This window comes from Protopterus annectens, chromosome 10.part0, assembly GCF_019279795.1.
Source record: "Protopterus annectens isolate FY-2018-M chromosome 10.part0, PAN1.0, whole genome shotgun sequence".
NCBI lineage: Eukaryota > Metazoa > Chordata > Ceratodontiformes > Protopteridae > Protopterus > Protopterus annectens.
In genome coordinates this window covers 1,006,141,453-1,006,157,833 of record NC_056744.1, presented here as the reverse complement: position 1 = coordinate 1,006,157,833, position 16,381 = coordinate 1,006,141,453, and the positions used below count along the sequence as shown (strand labels likewise).

Sequence of the window (16,381 nt, the reverse complement as noted above, 5' to 3'; positions counted from 1 at the left end):
ATCATACTTTGACTTAAGGTAAATTTTGTTCACACAGGATAGAACTATGCTTTCAATGTCTACTAGACAAATATCATGCCACTATACTGATTTGGTAAATCATACACTGTGAATTATAATGAAGCTCTAACAGCACAGTTGCTACAGCAGAAGCCTTCCAGTGCCCCCCTTATAAACTCCATGTGATCTGATGGGAAACTACCAGACTTCTTTATTTTCTCTACTACAGCATACGGCAAATGTTGTATAATATGGCAGCAACTGTGGTAGGAACATTATGTTATACATGCTACAGCAAATATGTTGTATAATATGGTAGACAAATGGGGAATGGACATTTATATGTGAACATATTACTAATTGCCAACATTAAATCTAATAACAAAGCTGGGGACTCGCTCTTTACCAATGTGGTGGGCAAAATCTGGAACAACCTTCCTACAACACTGACCTCTCTTTCATCTACTCCACTCTTTAAGAAACACCTCAAAGATCACCTAAAAATACATTGGCTATGTCCCTGCTCAATGCCTGACTAAATATTCTGATTCTCCTTTCTCTGCCCCTTTTTCCCCTACCTCCTGGGCTACTGCCCCTCCACAGTTCTAACTATTACAAGCTAACTCTTCTCTATTTATATCTTCCAGCCTACTTCTCTTCTCCCTCTTTGATGAAGTGAATGTCAATTTGCTTTTCATGCTAATTTGTTTTTCTTGTCAAAAATTGTATGAACTTGTGCTGATTGTACCTTATAACTCATTGCTTAATTGCTGGTTAAACCTATACCAAGACTTTGTAACTTTGATTCAGTCAAATTGCTTCTACTCTCCTTACAACCATTTTGTGCTTCAAAATGTATTTTTTAGCTTGTTTTTTTTATTCTAACTATTGTATGTAGTAATCTTATCATAATTGGAGCTTTTCTCCCCGGGCCTCTACTGAAAAAGGATATGTATCCAGCTAGACTAGCCCGGTCAACAAATATAAAATAAATAAATAAAATAAATAAATAAATAAACATGTCTATGTTAAATAGCATTTATTTATTTATATAGCCTTTGTTGACTGGATTAGTCCCACTAGACTACTAGCCTCTTTTCCGGAGAGACCTGAGGTGGTATTTACATTACTAGGGGAAATTTGGCCAAGGCATAAGGAAAGTACAGTTTTGTATCTACCATAAATGTAGATGTTCGAGTGTTCACCCTGCTGCAGTCATCACACTTGGGTTATCCTGCCGTCAGGCGGTCCCACAGTCAGCCTGAGTTCCAAAGTCTTGGTCCGGCGTCAGTTGCTGTCACTTCTTCCCTGACGTCAGAGCGCCAGGGGTATATAAGAGGCATCCAACGCCATTTTCTTCAGTTTTTCTTGCCCCAGATGTCAGGTGCCCCCAATAGGTAGGAAAAATATATATATATAGCTAGATAAAAATAAAACAATACCTTTAGGCACAAGCAAATACACCACAGAGGTTGAATAGAATAGAGTGGTATAGAGAAGTTCAGCTAGTTCAGAGGGGATGGAGGGAGGGTAACCTGGACTGCAGCAGTGTGAACACTCGAACATCTACATTTATGGTAGGTACAAAACTGTACTATGTTCATCGTGTTACCCTGCTGCAGTCATCACACTTGGGTTGAATCCGAAAGCTAAGGATGGGAGGTGGAGTTAAACAGAGTTAGAAGGAGCTAGTAGGCCCTGCAAAACTGCAGTGGCAAAACCAGCTCTAGTCTTAGAATATAGAGGTAAGTGATAGTGTTTGGTGAAGGTGTGCACTGAACTCCAAGTTGCAGCTTCCAGAATATTCTTGGTTGGCACTCCCCTGAGAAAGGCTGCTGATGTAGCTGTAGCCTTGGTGGAGTGGGACCTAATGTTAGCAGGTACCGGTTTCCCATGATGTGTGTAGCAGAAACGTATGCAATGCCCTATCCATTTAGAAATGGTCTGTTTTGAGATAGCTTTTCCTTGTGATCCTGTAGCATAGGCTACAAAGAGCTGGTCAGAATTTCTGAAAGCCTTAGTTTTATCCAAGTAGTAATGTAATTGCCTGTGAATGTCCAAAGAGTGCAGGAGTCTTTCTCCTTTGTTCTGGGGATTTGCCAAAAAGGTGGGCAAATGAATGGTTTGGTTTAGGGCCACACTGGATACCAGCTTTGGCATAAAGGAAGGGTTAGTTCGTAGAGAGACTCTGTCTTGATGAAAAATGAGGAAAGGCTCCACTGCCATTAGTGCCTGTAGCTCCGAGACTCTTCTAGCTGAGGTTATTGCAAGTAGCAGGGCAGTTTTCCATGAAAGAACTTTTAAATCAGCTGAAAAAGCTGGTTCAAAGGGCGGCAGTGTAAGCTTTTCCATAACAAAGTTGAGATCCCAAGTAGGTGTTGGTGCTCTCCTTGGCGGTCTTATGTTCTTAGCCCCTCTGAGGGACTGTCTTAGGAGTGGATGTGAGAATAAAGGAGGATCCGTGTTGTAATGAGCAGAAATTGCTGAGGCGTGGTTCTTAATAGATGAAAAGGAAAGACCTTTGTGCAACATCTCAATGTTTGGATCAAGGGAATTTTGGCCTTTAGCCTGGTTCCAGGCGCAAAATCTTCTCCATTTGTCTGAATAGGTATTCCTGGTGCTGGGCCTCCTGGCCTCCAGAATGACATCCATAACTGCTTTGGATAGAGGTGTTGGCTGGTTGTTTAGGTAAATTGCCATGCAGCCAGGTTTAAAGTCTTGAGCTGGCTGTGTAGAATCTGATTGTCTCGCTGGGTGAGCAGGTGAGGAATTTGTGGTAAAATCCATGGTGGGCCGTGGGCCATGTTCCTTAAAATTGGATACCAATGCTGGCGTGGCCAGTCTGGTGCAATGAGTATCATTTGTGGCCTCTCTAATCTGACTTTCAACAGTACCTTTGCTAGAAGAGGCAGTGGAGGAAAGGCATACACTGTCAATGTTTTCCAGCTGAATGAGAGGGCGTCCACTTTCCAAGTTTGTGGATGGAATGCCCTTGTGCAAAATTTTTGAAGTTGGTAGTTTTGGGGGCTTGCAAACAGATCTATGTCTGGGCATCCCCATTTTTGAGCTATCATTGCAAATACTTGTGGATCTAGTTTCCACTCGTGTGGATCCATGATGTTTCTGCTTAGGTCGTCTGCCAATGTGTTTTTCTTTCCTGGCAGGAATTGTGCTTGTAACTGAACCTGGTACGACAGTGCAGTGTTCCACAAGGTCATTGCTTGCCTGCATAGAGGGTAGGAATGTGTGCCCCCTTGCTTGTTTATGTACCACATTACTGTGGTATTGTCAGTCTTTAATATTAGTTGTCCTGGGTGTAAGAGGTTCTTGAAAGCTGTTAGGGCATTCTGTACTGCTAGCATTTCTTTTTGATTGATATGCAGATGCCTCTGATCTGTAGTCCATTTGCCCTGAATGCACTGTCCTGCCATGTGTGCTCCCCAGGCATAGTCCGATGCATCTGTTGTCATAGTTTGCCTGGCTGTGGGTAAAGTGAAAGGCTTACCCTTGTTGAGGTGACATGCCTGTGCCCACCATAGAAACTCCTGTTGAAGGCAGGGAATGAGTGGTATTGTTTTCAAGCTGTGGCTGTGCTGAGTCCATATGCTTTTCAGGTACCATTGTAATTTCCTCATATGCAGTTTTGAAAATGGTATTAGTAGTATGCAAGATGCCATGAATTCCAAGGCCTGCAGAATTTTTCTTGCAGGGAGTTGGGTCTTTGTTGCCATTATTTTGAAATATTGAGTCAGCTGTTGTTTCTTGTCTGGCGTGAGATAAGCCATCTGGGCCGTTGTATTCAAGCTGGCACCCAGGAATATTATGTTCTGTGAGGGCACTAGTTTTGATTTATTTTTGTTTACTGTGTACCCTAGGAAACTTAGAAGGTGTTTGATGAATGCCAGATGCTTTAAAAGAATGTCCTTGCTTTCTGCTTGAATAAGGCAGTCGTCCAGGTATGGGTATATTTGAATTCCTCTTTGTCTGCAGTATGCAATTACTGGTGCCAGGCATTTTGTGAAGACCCTGGGCACAGTAGATAAGCCAAAGGGCAGTGCAGAGAATTGATAATGCATTGAACCTGCAATGAAGCGGAGGTATCTTCTGCAATTTTGTCTGATAAGGGCATGCAGGTATGCCTCCTTGAGGTCCAATGTTACTAGCCAAGCATTCTTGCCCAGCATGGGAAGAAGCTGCTGTAGTGTTAGCATCTTGAATTTTGGTACTTGCAGATAGGTGTTCAGAATTGAAAGATCCAGAATGGGTCTCCATGCTTTGTCCTTTCTTGGGGCTAGAAAGAGTCTCGAGTAAAATCCTTGTCCTTGCTCCTGTGTAGGTACCTGTTGAATGGCTCTCATGTCCATGAGAGCTGTAATTTGTTTTTGTGCCTCTGCCCATTGATTTGGTGGCAGGTTTGGCATTCCTTTTATCCTTGGTAAGGTATGAAAGTGGAATCTGTATCCTTGAGAGACAATGTCTTGAACCCATTTGTCTTTTGTGATGATGTGCCAGTTGTCTGCAAAAAATGCTAACTTTCCTCCCAAGGGAGCTGCCAGGAGAGATTTGCTTGGTAGTTTGAGGATTGAGTCATTGTGTTTGTCTTCTGCTAGCCTGGGGCCTGTCTTCTCCTCCTTTCTGGGTAGCAGTACCCCATTGGCGAGGTTTGTAAGGGCCTTGTGACTGACCTCTGCCCCTTGGGCATCTGTATTTACCTCTCTGTGATCTGTCAGAAGCTGGAAAGGACCAGTTTTTCGTTGGCCAATTTCTGCTGAAACGAGGGGGTTGTACCTGCAAAAAATCCTTGACCATCTGCATAGACTTTGCCTTATCCTCCATTTTCTTTAAAACCTCTTCTGCTTTGACACCAAATAATACATCCTGCTGTAAAGGTGCATCCAATAATTTTGCTTTAACATGATCAGGAAGGGTTTGTTCTTTTAACCAAGCATGCCTACGTATGACAGAACCAGTAACAGCTGCTCTACAGGAAGCTTCCAATGAATCAAATCCACACTGTAAAGTATGTTTGCCCACCTGTTCAGCTGCATGCAACAGATCCTGCATTTCCTTGAATTCAGACTGTTCAGTATGTATGCTTATTTTTTGTTTTAATTGAGACATTAGGAATTGCTGATATTTCAGCATGTGAAACTGACAATTTAATGCTCTCATAGCCAGAGTTGCTGATGTGTATATTTTCTTTCCCCATCTATCTAGGGCTCTGGAATCCCTTTCAGAGGGCACAGGATTTTTAGCCATAGAAGCTTTAGCTCCCTTAGGACCCTGGGAAATTGTTTCTGGGTCAGCCACAGGGCTTTTATAAAGGAATTTGTGTGAGTCAGGTACTCTGTAGTATCTGTCTGGTATGGCTGGAGCAGGAGGTAGAGAGTCTGGATTTAGACTAGACTCCAAGTAAACATAATCCACAATATCCAAAACTGGAGGGATAGCAAGAGGTCTGTGCTGGGGTAGTAAAAGGAACTCTCGGAGCCTTTTCTTAGAATCAGACTAGTCCTGGCCTTCCCAGTGGAAATGTTCCTTCATGGTATGTAAAGTTTCCCCAAAGGAGTAGTCTTCAGGGTGAGATGCTGAGGGAATAGAGTCTTCAGCATCAGAGTCTTCGTAAGGTGGAAAAGTGTAATCCTGTTCCTCAGAAAAATCTGAGGAAATTGAAACCTGGCGAGAGGAAGCATAATCCTCCTCTTGTCTTGGTCTTTTGTCAGGAGGGGGATGGGAACCCCTGATTAGGGTAATCAAATCTTCAGCCATCTTAAGCATCTGTTTCTTAGGCATGGGGCCTTGAACTGCAGACTGATGTACAATCTTCTTTGGTTTTAAAGGAGTTTTAAGCTTAGCATAAGATTTAATGGTGAGTGTAGTCGGTCTGAAGACACCTTCTGCAACCGAAGGTGTTTCCACTGCACCGGGGTCTACTTCTGCTCCGGTGTTGGAAGGGCCTAATGAAGATGGCTGCGTCGACCTAGTAGACTCCGCTTGAGAATCCACAGCTGTCTGGGGTTCCAGTTCTGCAGTCGTCAGGGGCTGTGTAGGCGCCTCACTGAAAACCGGAGAACCAGCGACAGACCCAGCAGAGGCCTCGGAGTCTGGCTTGTTCCTAGGCTGCCTGTCCTTATCCTTGTGTTTTTTATGCATGCCGGTCGTCGGCTGCTCCGACAGCATGATATAATTAAATTTCCTACCAAAGTAATGTCGTGCGAAGTCAAAACGGCGTTTGACAGTTCGTTTATTAAACCTAGCACAAAACCGACAACCTGTGACGTCATGGTCTGGGCCTAGGCAAGGAATACAATACGAATGGAAGTCCTTATGAGGTATCTGCTTCCCACAAGAAATGCAATTGTTAACTTTTTCTGACATCGGACTGAGGCAAGAAAAGGTTCCCCAACGGGGTACTTAGCTTTATTGAAGACTTCGGACTGAAATTCGAATCGAAAATCTCAGGTGTCGGCCGACCGGCACTTGCAAACTGCTTTTGCTTCAGGCACTGCGTGGCAAGAAAGACTGAAGAAAATGGTGTCGGATGCCTCTTATATACCCCTGGCGCTCTGACGTCAGGGAAGAAGCGGCAGCAACCGACGCCAGACCAAGACTTTGGAACTCAGGCGACTGCGGGACCGCCTGACGGCAGGATAACCCAAGTGTGATGACTGCAGCAGGGTAACACGATGAACATCTTCCCCTGCTTGTTGTTGTTTCAAATGGGACCCATTTTACAGAACACCTCTTGTTTCCATTTCAGGTGCAGAGGCAGCCCAGTAGGGTTATCACCTGTCCCACTTTGCGAGGGACAGTCCCTCTTGGGGAAGTTGTGTCCTGCATAAAAATTGAAAAAATGGCAAATGTCCTGAGATATTAGGACAAACATATTTCCTATATTTAACGTAATAGTTGCATAAAACAGTTATTCTGTTTCTAAAATACTTAAATGTTATAAGAAACAGAATAAGCAATTAAAATGCTACAAGAATAAACGTTTATTTAGGCAAAAAAGTGACGTTCTGTCCTTTGTATTGGCTGTGGGTATGTTTTGCCTTGCAAAATCTGACATTTGTACAAATAATGTCCCACTTTGGGCATTTGAAAAGGTGGCAACCCTACAGCCCTGAGAAACAGAGAAGCAGGTGGAGAGAGAAGGAGATAATGGAGTGGTGAGACAAATGGAGCACAGAGCAAATATCAAGACAGGAAAATGTATGTAGGATTCTGAGGAGTTGTTTCAAAGAAATCTGTTTGATGGACATGAATCAGCAAATGATTGATGCATAATTACAACCCTCCAGTCGGGAGGGTTGCGGGATGATTTACTTAAAGAAATGGTGATGCAGAGTAAATCATAAAATGAAGGAGATGTTTCCTGGGAGGCATTTTGTAAAAAATACAAAAGGAAGATGTAGAAAGAATCCTGAAGAATAGTGGTGAGATGGAAAAGAAAACATATGCACAGAAAAGTAAGGGCAAAGGGAGAGAAGCAGAAAGGAAGGCAGAAGAAAATGAAAAACAGAAGTGCTTAGTATGGATTCAAAGTAAGGCAGACAAAGAAATGCACAGGTATGAACTGTGGGACAATTTAATTACTCATTTGGGTGCCAAATCACATGAGATAAGAGCATTTATTCTTATTAACAAAGAGGCATTTTGCAAAATTATATATGAGTCTGTTTTCCAATGTAAAATTTTCTTGGAGAATATGAAAAAATGAAAGACTAACATGAGATAAAAGCATTTAACATGGAAACAAAAAAAAATTCATGTACAATTTCAAACAGAGGTGGAAAGAGAGACTTTGAAAGGACATTTTATAACTTTATGTAAAGAAGTACTGGACATTGCAATATTTTGCGATAAAAAGGGTTTATGGACTGGTGGATGGGCTTGTAATACTATATTAAAAATAGAGGAAAAATTATATCTACACCAAGGATGATAAATGTGGAGGTGAATAGGTGTGTTGTAAAATACTGGGAACAACCCAAAATGTGTTTTTTTTTTTTTTTGTGGAAAAGGATATTTGATAAGTAACTGTGATAAAATAAAATGTTATTTTTGGAGGGGGGCACTATGCAAAAAATGTGAACTGAATGTTATAAATGTAACAAAATTCTACATTTATGGATGGATTGCAAAAATAAAAATACGAGTAAGGAAAAAGAAGAAAGAGAAGAACAAAGAGAAGAAACTTTAGTAGTAGTAGAAATAGAAGAAAAATTAGATAAGAAAAAATAATAAAGAGAACATAAAAGAAGGTTGTGAAATAAGTAACAAAGAAGACGTGAATTGGGAGGTAGTAAAAGAAAAACATAGAATTCTATTGGTAAAGGGGCCAAAGACAGAAAAAAATATTTAATGGGATAAGAACAAAAGGAAATGGATGAAAAAGAATATATACAGCTAATGACTAGGGGTTGGTATAATGTTTAAGGTTTTTGACTCACAAACACAAGGTACAGTGTTTGATTCTCATCTTTGGGAGGGAAATTGTATAGGCTTACAATGACCTATTAAGAACGTTAGCCTGGTAATTAGCTATGTACTTATGAAATCATGAATACCAGGGAAAAGGAAAAAAATGACAATTTTAGAGTGCTTTTTGTAAACGTGAATAGTACTAAGAATATAGCAAGAAGAATGGAGGTTTTGGAGTGGTGCAATACATGGTGCTGTAAATGTAATTATATTAGAAAACACATTTTTAACAAATGAAGAAAGATTACAAACAGAGAAATTATGGAGAGGAAAGATAATCTGGAATTTGGGAAATGAGAGGTGTTCTGGAATACCCATATTCTGTAGAAATGCAGTAAATACATTAGATGTAACTTTATCAAAAAATGGGAAGATTAACCATTGTAGATTTGAAATAGAACAAGTATATAAAATTATAACATTATGCACTTATATACAAACTGTAAAGAAAGGGAAAGCTTATTTTATCAGATTTTAGAATACGTAGTGATAAATCTGAATGTTATAATAAAAGGAGGGCAGGCTTTCTATGCAAGCAAAGGGCAATTACACCACCACCACAGTTAATCACTGAAATGGCTGGTGGGTAGCAGTGTGTCTAAGAATAAGTTGACATACATTATTTTGGCCATTGTTTCATTTGCTTTCATCACACTTAAACATCAGAAGTGCACACAGCACAGATGTCTCTCTCTCTCTCTGTATGTAATAAGGGAGACAGGTTGTGTGCAAGACAAAGGGCAATTCTGTAACCACTTAAGTACTAGGGAACTGCTCTTCCAAGAACACTATATTTCAATACGTGCAAGAAAATGGATGCATGTCTTGTTTATTTATAAGTCTAGAAATCCTATTTAAGTACAAATACCCTTTTTGGGGGGATGACTTGGGAGCACCATTTGGCAAGTGATATGCTCAGAGCCACACAACTGCTAAATTTCTATTAGCAACCAGCCTTAACCATCTGTACTGTATTGCCAAATGATGTTGCAATACCTAATGGCTGGCACCCCCAATCTGAAATCTGCATACATAACCAGGCATGTGCTCTACTCATGCAGTCAGTAAGCAAAGGAATTTCCATGACTCGTTACCCTTCTCAGACCCAGAGATATGACCTGCTTGCAGATACTGTGCTATGACATGGCTTTCAATGTATGCCAGCAAATACAGGGGAACCACAATAGTACACAATAAGTGCTCAGAATGCTTTGCAGCCATGATCTGCATTTCATATAGTGTACTCATCTAGGGGATCCTTGTGTAAAGCCCATGAAAAACTGATCATCTGGTCACATATTTAAAAAAAAAAATGGAAGGTCAACAACACATAATCAGTGGTAAATTACAGATTGTCAAATTCAAACAATTAGAAATACTTACTCGGATGTATTTTTGAAGAAAATAATTCTCAACCTTTCTTGACTGAGCTATATTTTTAATGGATCATACACTGATTTATCAGATGAGAAGCTACTATAGTCATAGTGTTAAAAAAGTAATACTGGAAACTTTAAGTTACATTAATAATACACGCATTTCTCTGTGTAACATTATATTTTCTTTGAGGGTACTACTGCATCTGTACAGTGCTGGTGGTATAAAAATTAGTGTCCAAGTATACTTTACAAGTTTTTGCTTATAGATATTACTATGTCACAGTATCTGAAGTATGAATGAATGAGTGTGTCTTTCGGCTTTTTCCGGTTAGGGGTCGCCACAGCGGAACTTCGGTCCGCTAATGATTGGCAGTTAATTTTTATGTACCGAGTTGCCAGCCCTGACACACAACCCTCAACAAAGGTACGCCCATTCAAGCAGGTCTCCACACAGAAGACGCTCTAGCTGAGAATCGAACCGGACAGCGTCTTACTGTGAGGCGACAACGCTACCGCAGCACCACTACCACGGACGTCATAGTATCTGAAATACCACAGTAATATTTAGTTGTAAGTCAATTATTTTAAATAGCAAATTCTTATAAAACAATGCCTCACTCACATTTGGCTTCAATGGTAATTCCACTTCCAATCAGACAGTCTTTCACGTCAGCCCCTTTTGCTACCACTGCATTACTACAAATGACACAGCCTTGGATACTGCACCTAGAATGGAAAATGAAAATATGGTACTTTGGAAAATATGTTTTGAAAAACAAAGAATAAAATTATGATGACTTTTAAGCAGATGGGATGAAGAGGAAAAATCATTCAGTGCACATGCAGGTAGATATAGAGCATTTAAATTATCAGTTGTACAATATAGTACCTATAATACCTTTTTGCCTATCTCAATTTAATCAGCTCCTTATGGAACTGTGACACTGCCTGAAGATAGCTTTCTTTTGACTTAACTGATAATGGTAACTGCACTGAACTTCAAATAGAAAGGAAGGATTAGTGCACTGGGTAACCCTGACTTTGTGAAAAATTAGATATATTGGTTTTGTAGACAGTACTTGAAAAGTAAAATGGCATAAAGGCTGTTTGTCAATGATGTACTACAATGGAGATATTAAATAAAAGTTATGTACTCACCATAACATTCCATCTGTGTTGTCCATTTTCATTCTTTCTCAACGAATGGGTTCGGATTTGACCCTCGGATCTGACTCGGCCAATTTCTTTAGATTCTAGGATCCAACTCTCGAGCTCCTCCCTTACCCACAATGCCCCTGATCACTGTATTACCTCAGATTGAGTCTGCTGCGATTATACGAAATCTCAGGGAAAACAATTTACTCAAATTAGCTAAGACTGAACAGTGATAACTGAAAGATCAGGAGCTCAAACATCTACAATGCTTCCTAGCAAGAATTCTAGGTCAATTTCTTTAGATTCTAGGATCCAGCTCTCGAGCTCCTCCCTTACCCACAATGCCCCTGATCACTGTATTACCTCAGATTGATACGAAATCTCAGGGAAAACAATTTACTCAAATTAGCTAAGACTGAACAGTGATAACTGAAAGATCAGAAGCTCAAACATCTACAATGCTTCCTAGCAAGAATTCTAGGTCACTCTCAAAGACATGGATATGGAAACGCTGGGAGGGGAGTTGAGGAAGAATGAGAACTTTATGTTGAGTACATAACTTTTACATCTGATGTTGTCATTTTCATTCATTCCTCAATGAATGGGACACAGTCCCCGGCTACAATTACCTTGGGTGGCCCTCATGGAAGGTCACTCCAGAGCACTGCAGAACCAAATGATGCTCTGTTCCTGGAGATCATGTCTAACTTAATGGGGAAACAAAGGTATGAGAATTAGACCAAGTGGCAGCTACTCAAATGTCATCAATGGAAGCTCTAGCCAAAAAAAAAAACAGCTGACGTAGCTATTGACCTGGCTGAATGTACATTTGGTTGTTTTGGTAAAGTTAGCCCTTTCAAGGAATAAACATGAGAAATAAAATCTGTTATCCATTTTGCTAGAGTAATCTTTGAAACTGGTTTTCCTGTCTTGCTGTTAGAAAGGAGACAAACAACTGATCTGTTTTTCTAAACTCCTTGGTTCTATGTAGGTAAAAACAAAGCTGTCTATGTACATTTAAGAGATGAAGGGTATATGCTCCTTTATTCCCAAAATTTGGAAAGAAAACTGGTAGGTTAATGATTTGATTGCTGTTTGATTCAGAGGCCACTTCAAATAGAAAGGAAGGATTAGTGCACTGGGTAACCCTGACCTTGTGAAAAATTAGATATATTGGTTTTGTAGACAGTACTTGGAGTTCTGAAACTTGTCTAGCTGAAGTAATTGGCCACCAAAAAGACAGTTTTCCAAGATAAAACGTAAGGTTTACTTTAGCTGAGGATGGAGGATGAATTTAAGATTGTAATATCACAATTAGATACTAAAGTGGGGTGGGATCTCAAATTGGAGGACTATGCAAAAATGTACCTTTTAGGAAGACCTTACACAACTTAGTGGAGGCAAAAGGAGAAACCTTATCACTAATGTGGTAGTTGGAGATGGCTACAAACTGTATCTTAATCGTACAGGAACTTGCCCCAGTTTTAAAAATAGAGGCAAGGAAATCTAAAACAGCTGGGATTAGGGCAGTAAAAGGATCTAATTCTCTCTGATGCACCCACAAAAAAAAAACTTTTCCATTTACTCTTACAAGTCATTCTGGTTGAAGGTTTATAGGACGAAGAAAGGATTTGATGAACTGGAGAGGAAGGCATGGAACTTATAGTCATTACTGGAATTGGACAAACCATGTGGTCAACTTGAGGCCTGTAATGTCTGGGTGACTAATCCCTCATGGGTGTGACAGGAGATCTGGGGTCCATTGCCCATGGAGGACATACTAGGTGAGACCATAGGAAGGGAAACCACACTTGCCGAGGCCAGAAGGGGGAAATGAGGATTACTTTGCTCTTCAACTGACTGACTTTCTGAAGAAACTTGGGTACTAGAGGTAGTGCAGGGAAACCAGAGGGCCAAATGTGGACTAGAGCATCTCTTGGCGACTGTCCCTGTGGGGATTTTAGGGCAAAGGACCAGCTGCATTTGTTGTTGAGGGGAGAGCTGAACAGATCTCAGCATGGTTGTAGATGTTCGAGTGTATTCACTGTTGCAGTCATCACATCTGGGTTATTTGCTTGCAGTAGCCCTCAGTCGGCCTGATTATCAAAGTCTTGGGTCTTGCGTCGATTGCTGCCTCATCTTCCGTGACGTCAAGTCGTCAGGGGTATAAAGCATGCAGCTGACGCCATTACATCAGTTTTTCTTGCTCCAGATGTCAGGTGCCCCACTTAATGGGAAGCCATAAAATATATATATATATATATATATATATATATATATATATATATATATATATATATATATATATATATATATATATACATATACATATATATATATATATATATATATATATATATATATATATATATATATATATATATATATATACACATATACATACAAGGTTATACCGCCAACAAAAAAGCAAATACACAAAAAAGCTTTTAAGTATAGTAAAGGAGAAGAGAATAGAGGTATAGCCAAAGGAAGTCAGGGGGCTGGAGGGAGGGTAACCAGGACTGCAACAGCGAATACACTTGAACATCTACATTTATGGTAAGTGTACACAACTGTGCTATGTTCTTCGTGTTTCACTGTTGCAGTCATCACATTTTGGTAGATTCCCAAAGCTAAGGATGGGAGGAGAAATTTAGATAGCATTAGGACCAGCTATAAGGCCCTGCAAGACTGCAGTGGCAACGCCAGCTCTGGATTTAGAGAAAATTGGCAAATGGTAATGCTCAGTGAAAGTATGTACAGAACTCCAAGTAGCAGCATCTAGGATGTCTCTGGTAGAGACACCTCTGAAAAAGGCTGTAGAGGTAGATGCAGCCCTGGTTGAATGGGGGTCTAATCCCCTGTGGGATAGGTTTTCCATGGTGCTTATAGCAGAAATGAATGCAATGGCCTATCTATTTAGAAATGGTTTGATTTGAAATAGCCTTCCCCTCTGCCCCTGCAGGAAATGGCACCAGCGGCTGTTCAGATTTCCTTTGAGGTTTAGTCCTGTTCAAGTAAAATCTAAGTTGTCTGCACATCTAAGGAGTTCAGTATCCATTCCCCTTTGTTCTGTGGATTAGAAAAGAAGGCCGGCAAATAAATGGACTGATTAAGAGCCACACTGGATACCACCTTGTGCATGAAAGAGGGATTGGTGCTGAGGGACACCCTGTCCGCATGAAAGATGATAAAAGGCTCCACTGCCATAAGGGTCTGTAATTCAGATACCCTTCTTGCTGAAGTGATTGCTAAAAGGAAAGCTGTTTTCCAAGAAAGGAATTTTAATTCTGCAGTTGCAGCTGGCTCAAAAGGGGAAAGAGTGAGTTTTTCCAATATAAAATTAAGGGCCCTCTGAGGAACTGCTTGAGCAGTGGGTGAGAAAAGAGAGGTGGTTCTGTGTTGTAAATGAGCTGAAATGGCTGAGGTGTGAATTTAAGGTCCTTGTGAAGCATCTCAGTTAAGTACTGAAGAATCTGAGGTAAACTGGGTGCTGTTGTGGCCATCCCTTGAGTTTGGTTCCAGGCACAGAATATTTTCCATTTTTCAGCATAAGATTTTCTAGTACTAGGCCTCCTTACCTCCAAAATGACATCCAACACTTGTTTACTGAGGGATGATAATGGAGAGATTAAGTAATTAGCCAGGCTGACAGGTTCAGGGTTTGAAGCTGTGGGTGCAGAATCTGGCTCTCTTGCTGAGACAGCAGGGTAGGGGTCTGAGGAAGGTGCCATGGGGCCAGCTGTGACACACTGCGCAAGAGGGGGGTACCAGTGTTGGCATGGCCAGTCTGGTGCAATCAGTATCATCCTTGGATTGTCCTGTTTGATCTTTAGTAGCACTTTGGAGAAGAGAGGTAGAGGAGGAAAGGCATAAACTGATAGATTTTTCCAGCTGAAAGACAGAGCATCCACTTTCCAAGCTTGTTTGTGGGGAGTCCTTGTGCAGCATTTGTCCAATTGGTAGTTCTGGGGGGGGGGGGGGCAAACAAGTCTATATCCGGGATCCTCCATTTGTTAATCAACATGTTGAAAATCTTTGGTTCCAGTTTCCACTCGTATGGGTCCATGAGATTTCTGCTTAGTTTGTCTGCCAGTGTATTTAGTTTTCCTGGCAGGAACTGAGCCTGTAGATGCACTTGGTAGCTCAAGGCTGTGTTCCACAGAGCCATGGTTAGTCTGCAGAGGGGGTAAGAATGGTTACCCCCTTGCTTGCTTATGTACCACATAACAGTGGTGCTGTCCGTCTTTACCATTAATTGTCCTGGAAGAATGTGGTCCTTGAAGGCTGTCAAAGCATTCTGTACAGCTAACATTTATTTTTGATTGATATGCAGGTGCATTTGGCTTGGGTTCCATTTTCCCTGAATGCACTTCCCTGCCAGGTGAGCTCCCCATGCATAGTCTGATGAGTCTGTTAGGGTTTGGGCGGCAGGCGGTAGAGTGAATGGTAGTCCCTTGTTTTGGTAGCAGGCCTCTGCCCACCAAAGTAATAATAACCATAGGCAAGGTATGATAGGAATCATTGCTTCTAGATCCTGAGAATGTTGACACCATAGGCTTTTTAGATACCACTGTGGTTTCCTCATATGCAGTCTTGCATATGGAATTAGTAGAATGCACGAGGCCATGAACCCCAAGGCTTGCAGTATTTGCCTTGCAGATAGCAGGGTTTTTGTGGCCACTAGTTTGAAGTAAGTTGTCAAATGAATTTGTTTCTCTGGCGTGAGGAAAACCACCTGGGAAGTTGTGGTCAAGCTTGTTCCCAGGAATATAATTTGTTCACAGGGTACCAGATGTGATTTCTTTTCATTTATGGTGTACCCCAGACAAGTTATCACCTTTTGTACAAATACCAGATGATTCAGAAGTATGTCCTGGCTTTCTGAGTGAATTAGACAATCGTCCAGGTATGGGTATATTTGAATATTTCTTTGTCTGCAAAATGCAATGACTGGAGCCAGGCACTTTGTGAATACCCTGGATGCAGTAGATAAGCCAAAGCGCAGTGCAAAGAACTGATAGTGCATGCAGCCTGCTTTGAAGTGTAGGTATTTTCTGCAAGATTCCCTGATTGGGATGTGCAGGTAGGTTTCCTTTAAATCCAGTGTTGCCAACCAGGCATCTTTGCCTATCATAGGAGCAATTGGTGAAGAGTTGGCATCTTGAATTTTGGAATCACCGAAAAGGTGTTTAGGATAGACAGGTCCAGGATAGGACGCCATGAGTTGTCTTTTCTGGGTACCAGGAAAAGTCTTGAGTAGAAACCTTGTCCCTTTTCCTCTTCTGGTGCAGTCTGAATAGCCTTTAATCATAAGAGAGAGAATACTTGCTTTTGAGCCTCTGCCCACTGATTTGGGGGTA

At 41.0% G+C, this 16,381-nt stretch overlaps 1 protein-coding gene across 1 annotated transcript in view; it reads right to left on the bottom strand.

Annotated features, from left to right (window-relative positions):
- Positions 1-16,381, bottom strand: part of EIF2B3 (eukaryotic translation initiation factor 2B subunit gamma) — a 1,604,034-nt gene that overhangs the window by 147,648 nt on the left and 1,440,005 nt on the right. The window contains exon 11 of the mRNA XM_044085761.1: positions 10,486-10,589. Coding sequence (XP_043941696.1) covers positions 10,486-10,589 — 104 coding nt within the window. The remainder of the gene's footprint in view (positions 1-10,485; positions 10,590-16,381) is intronic.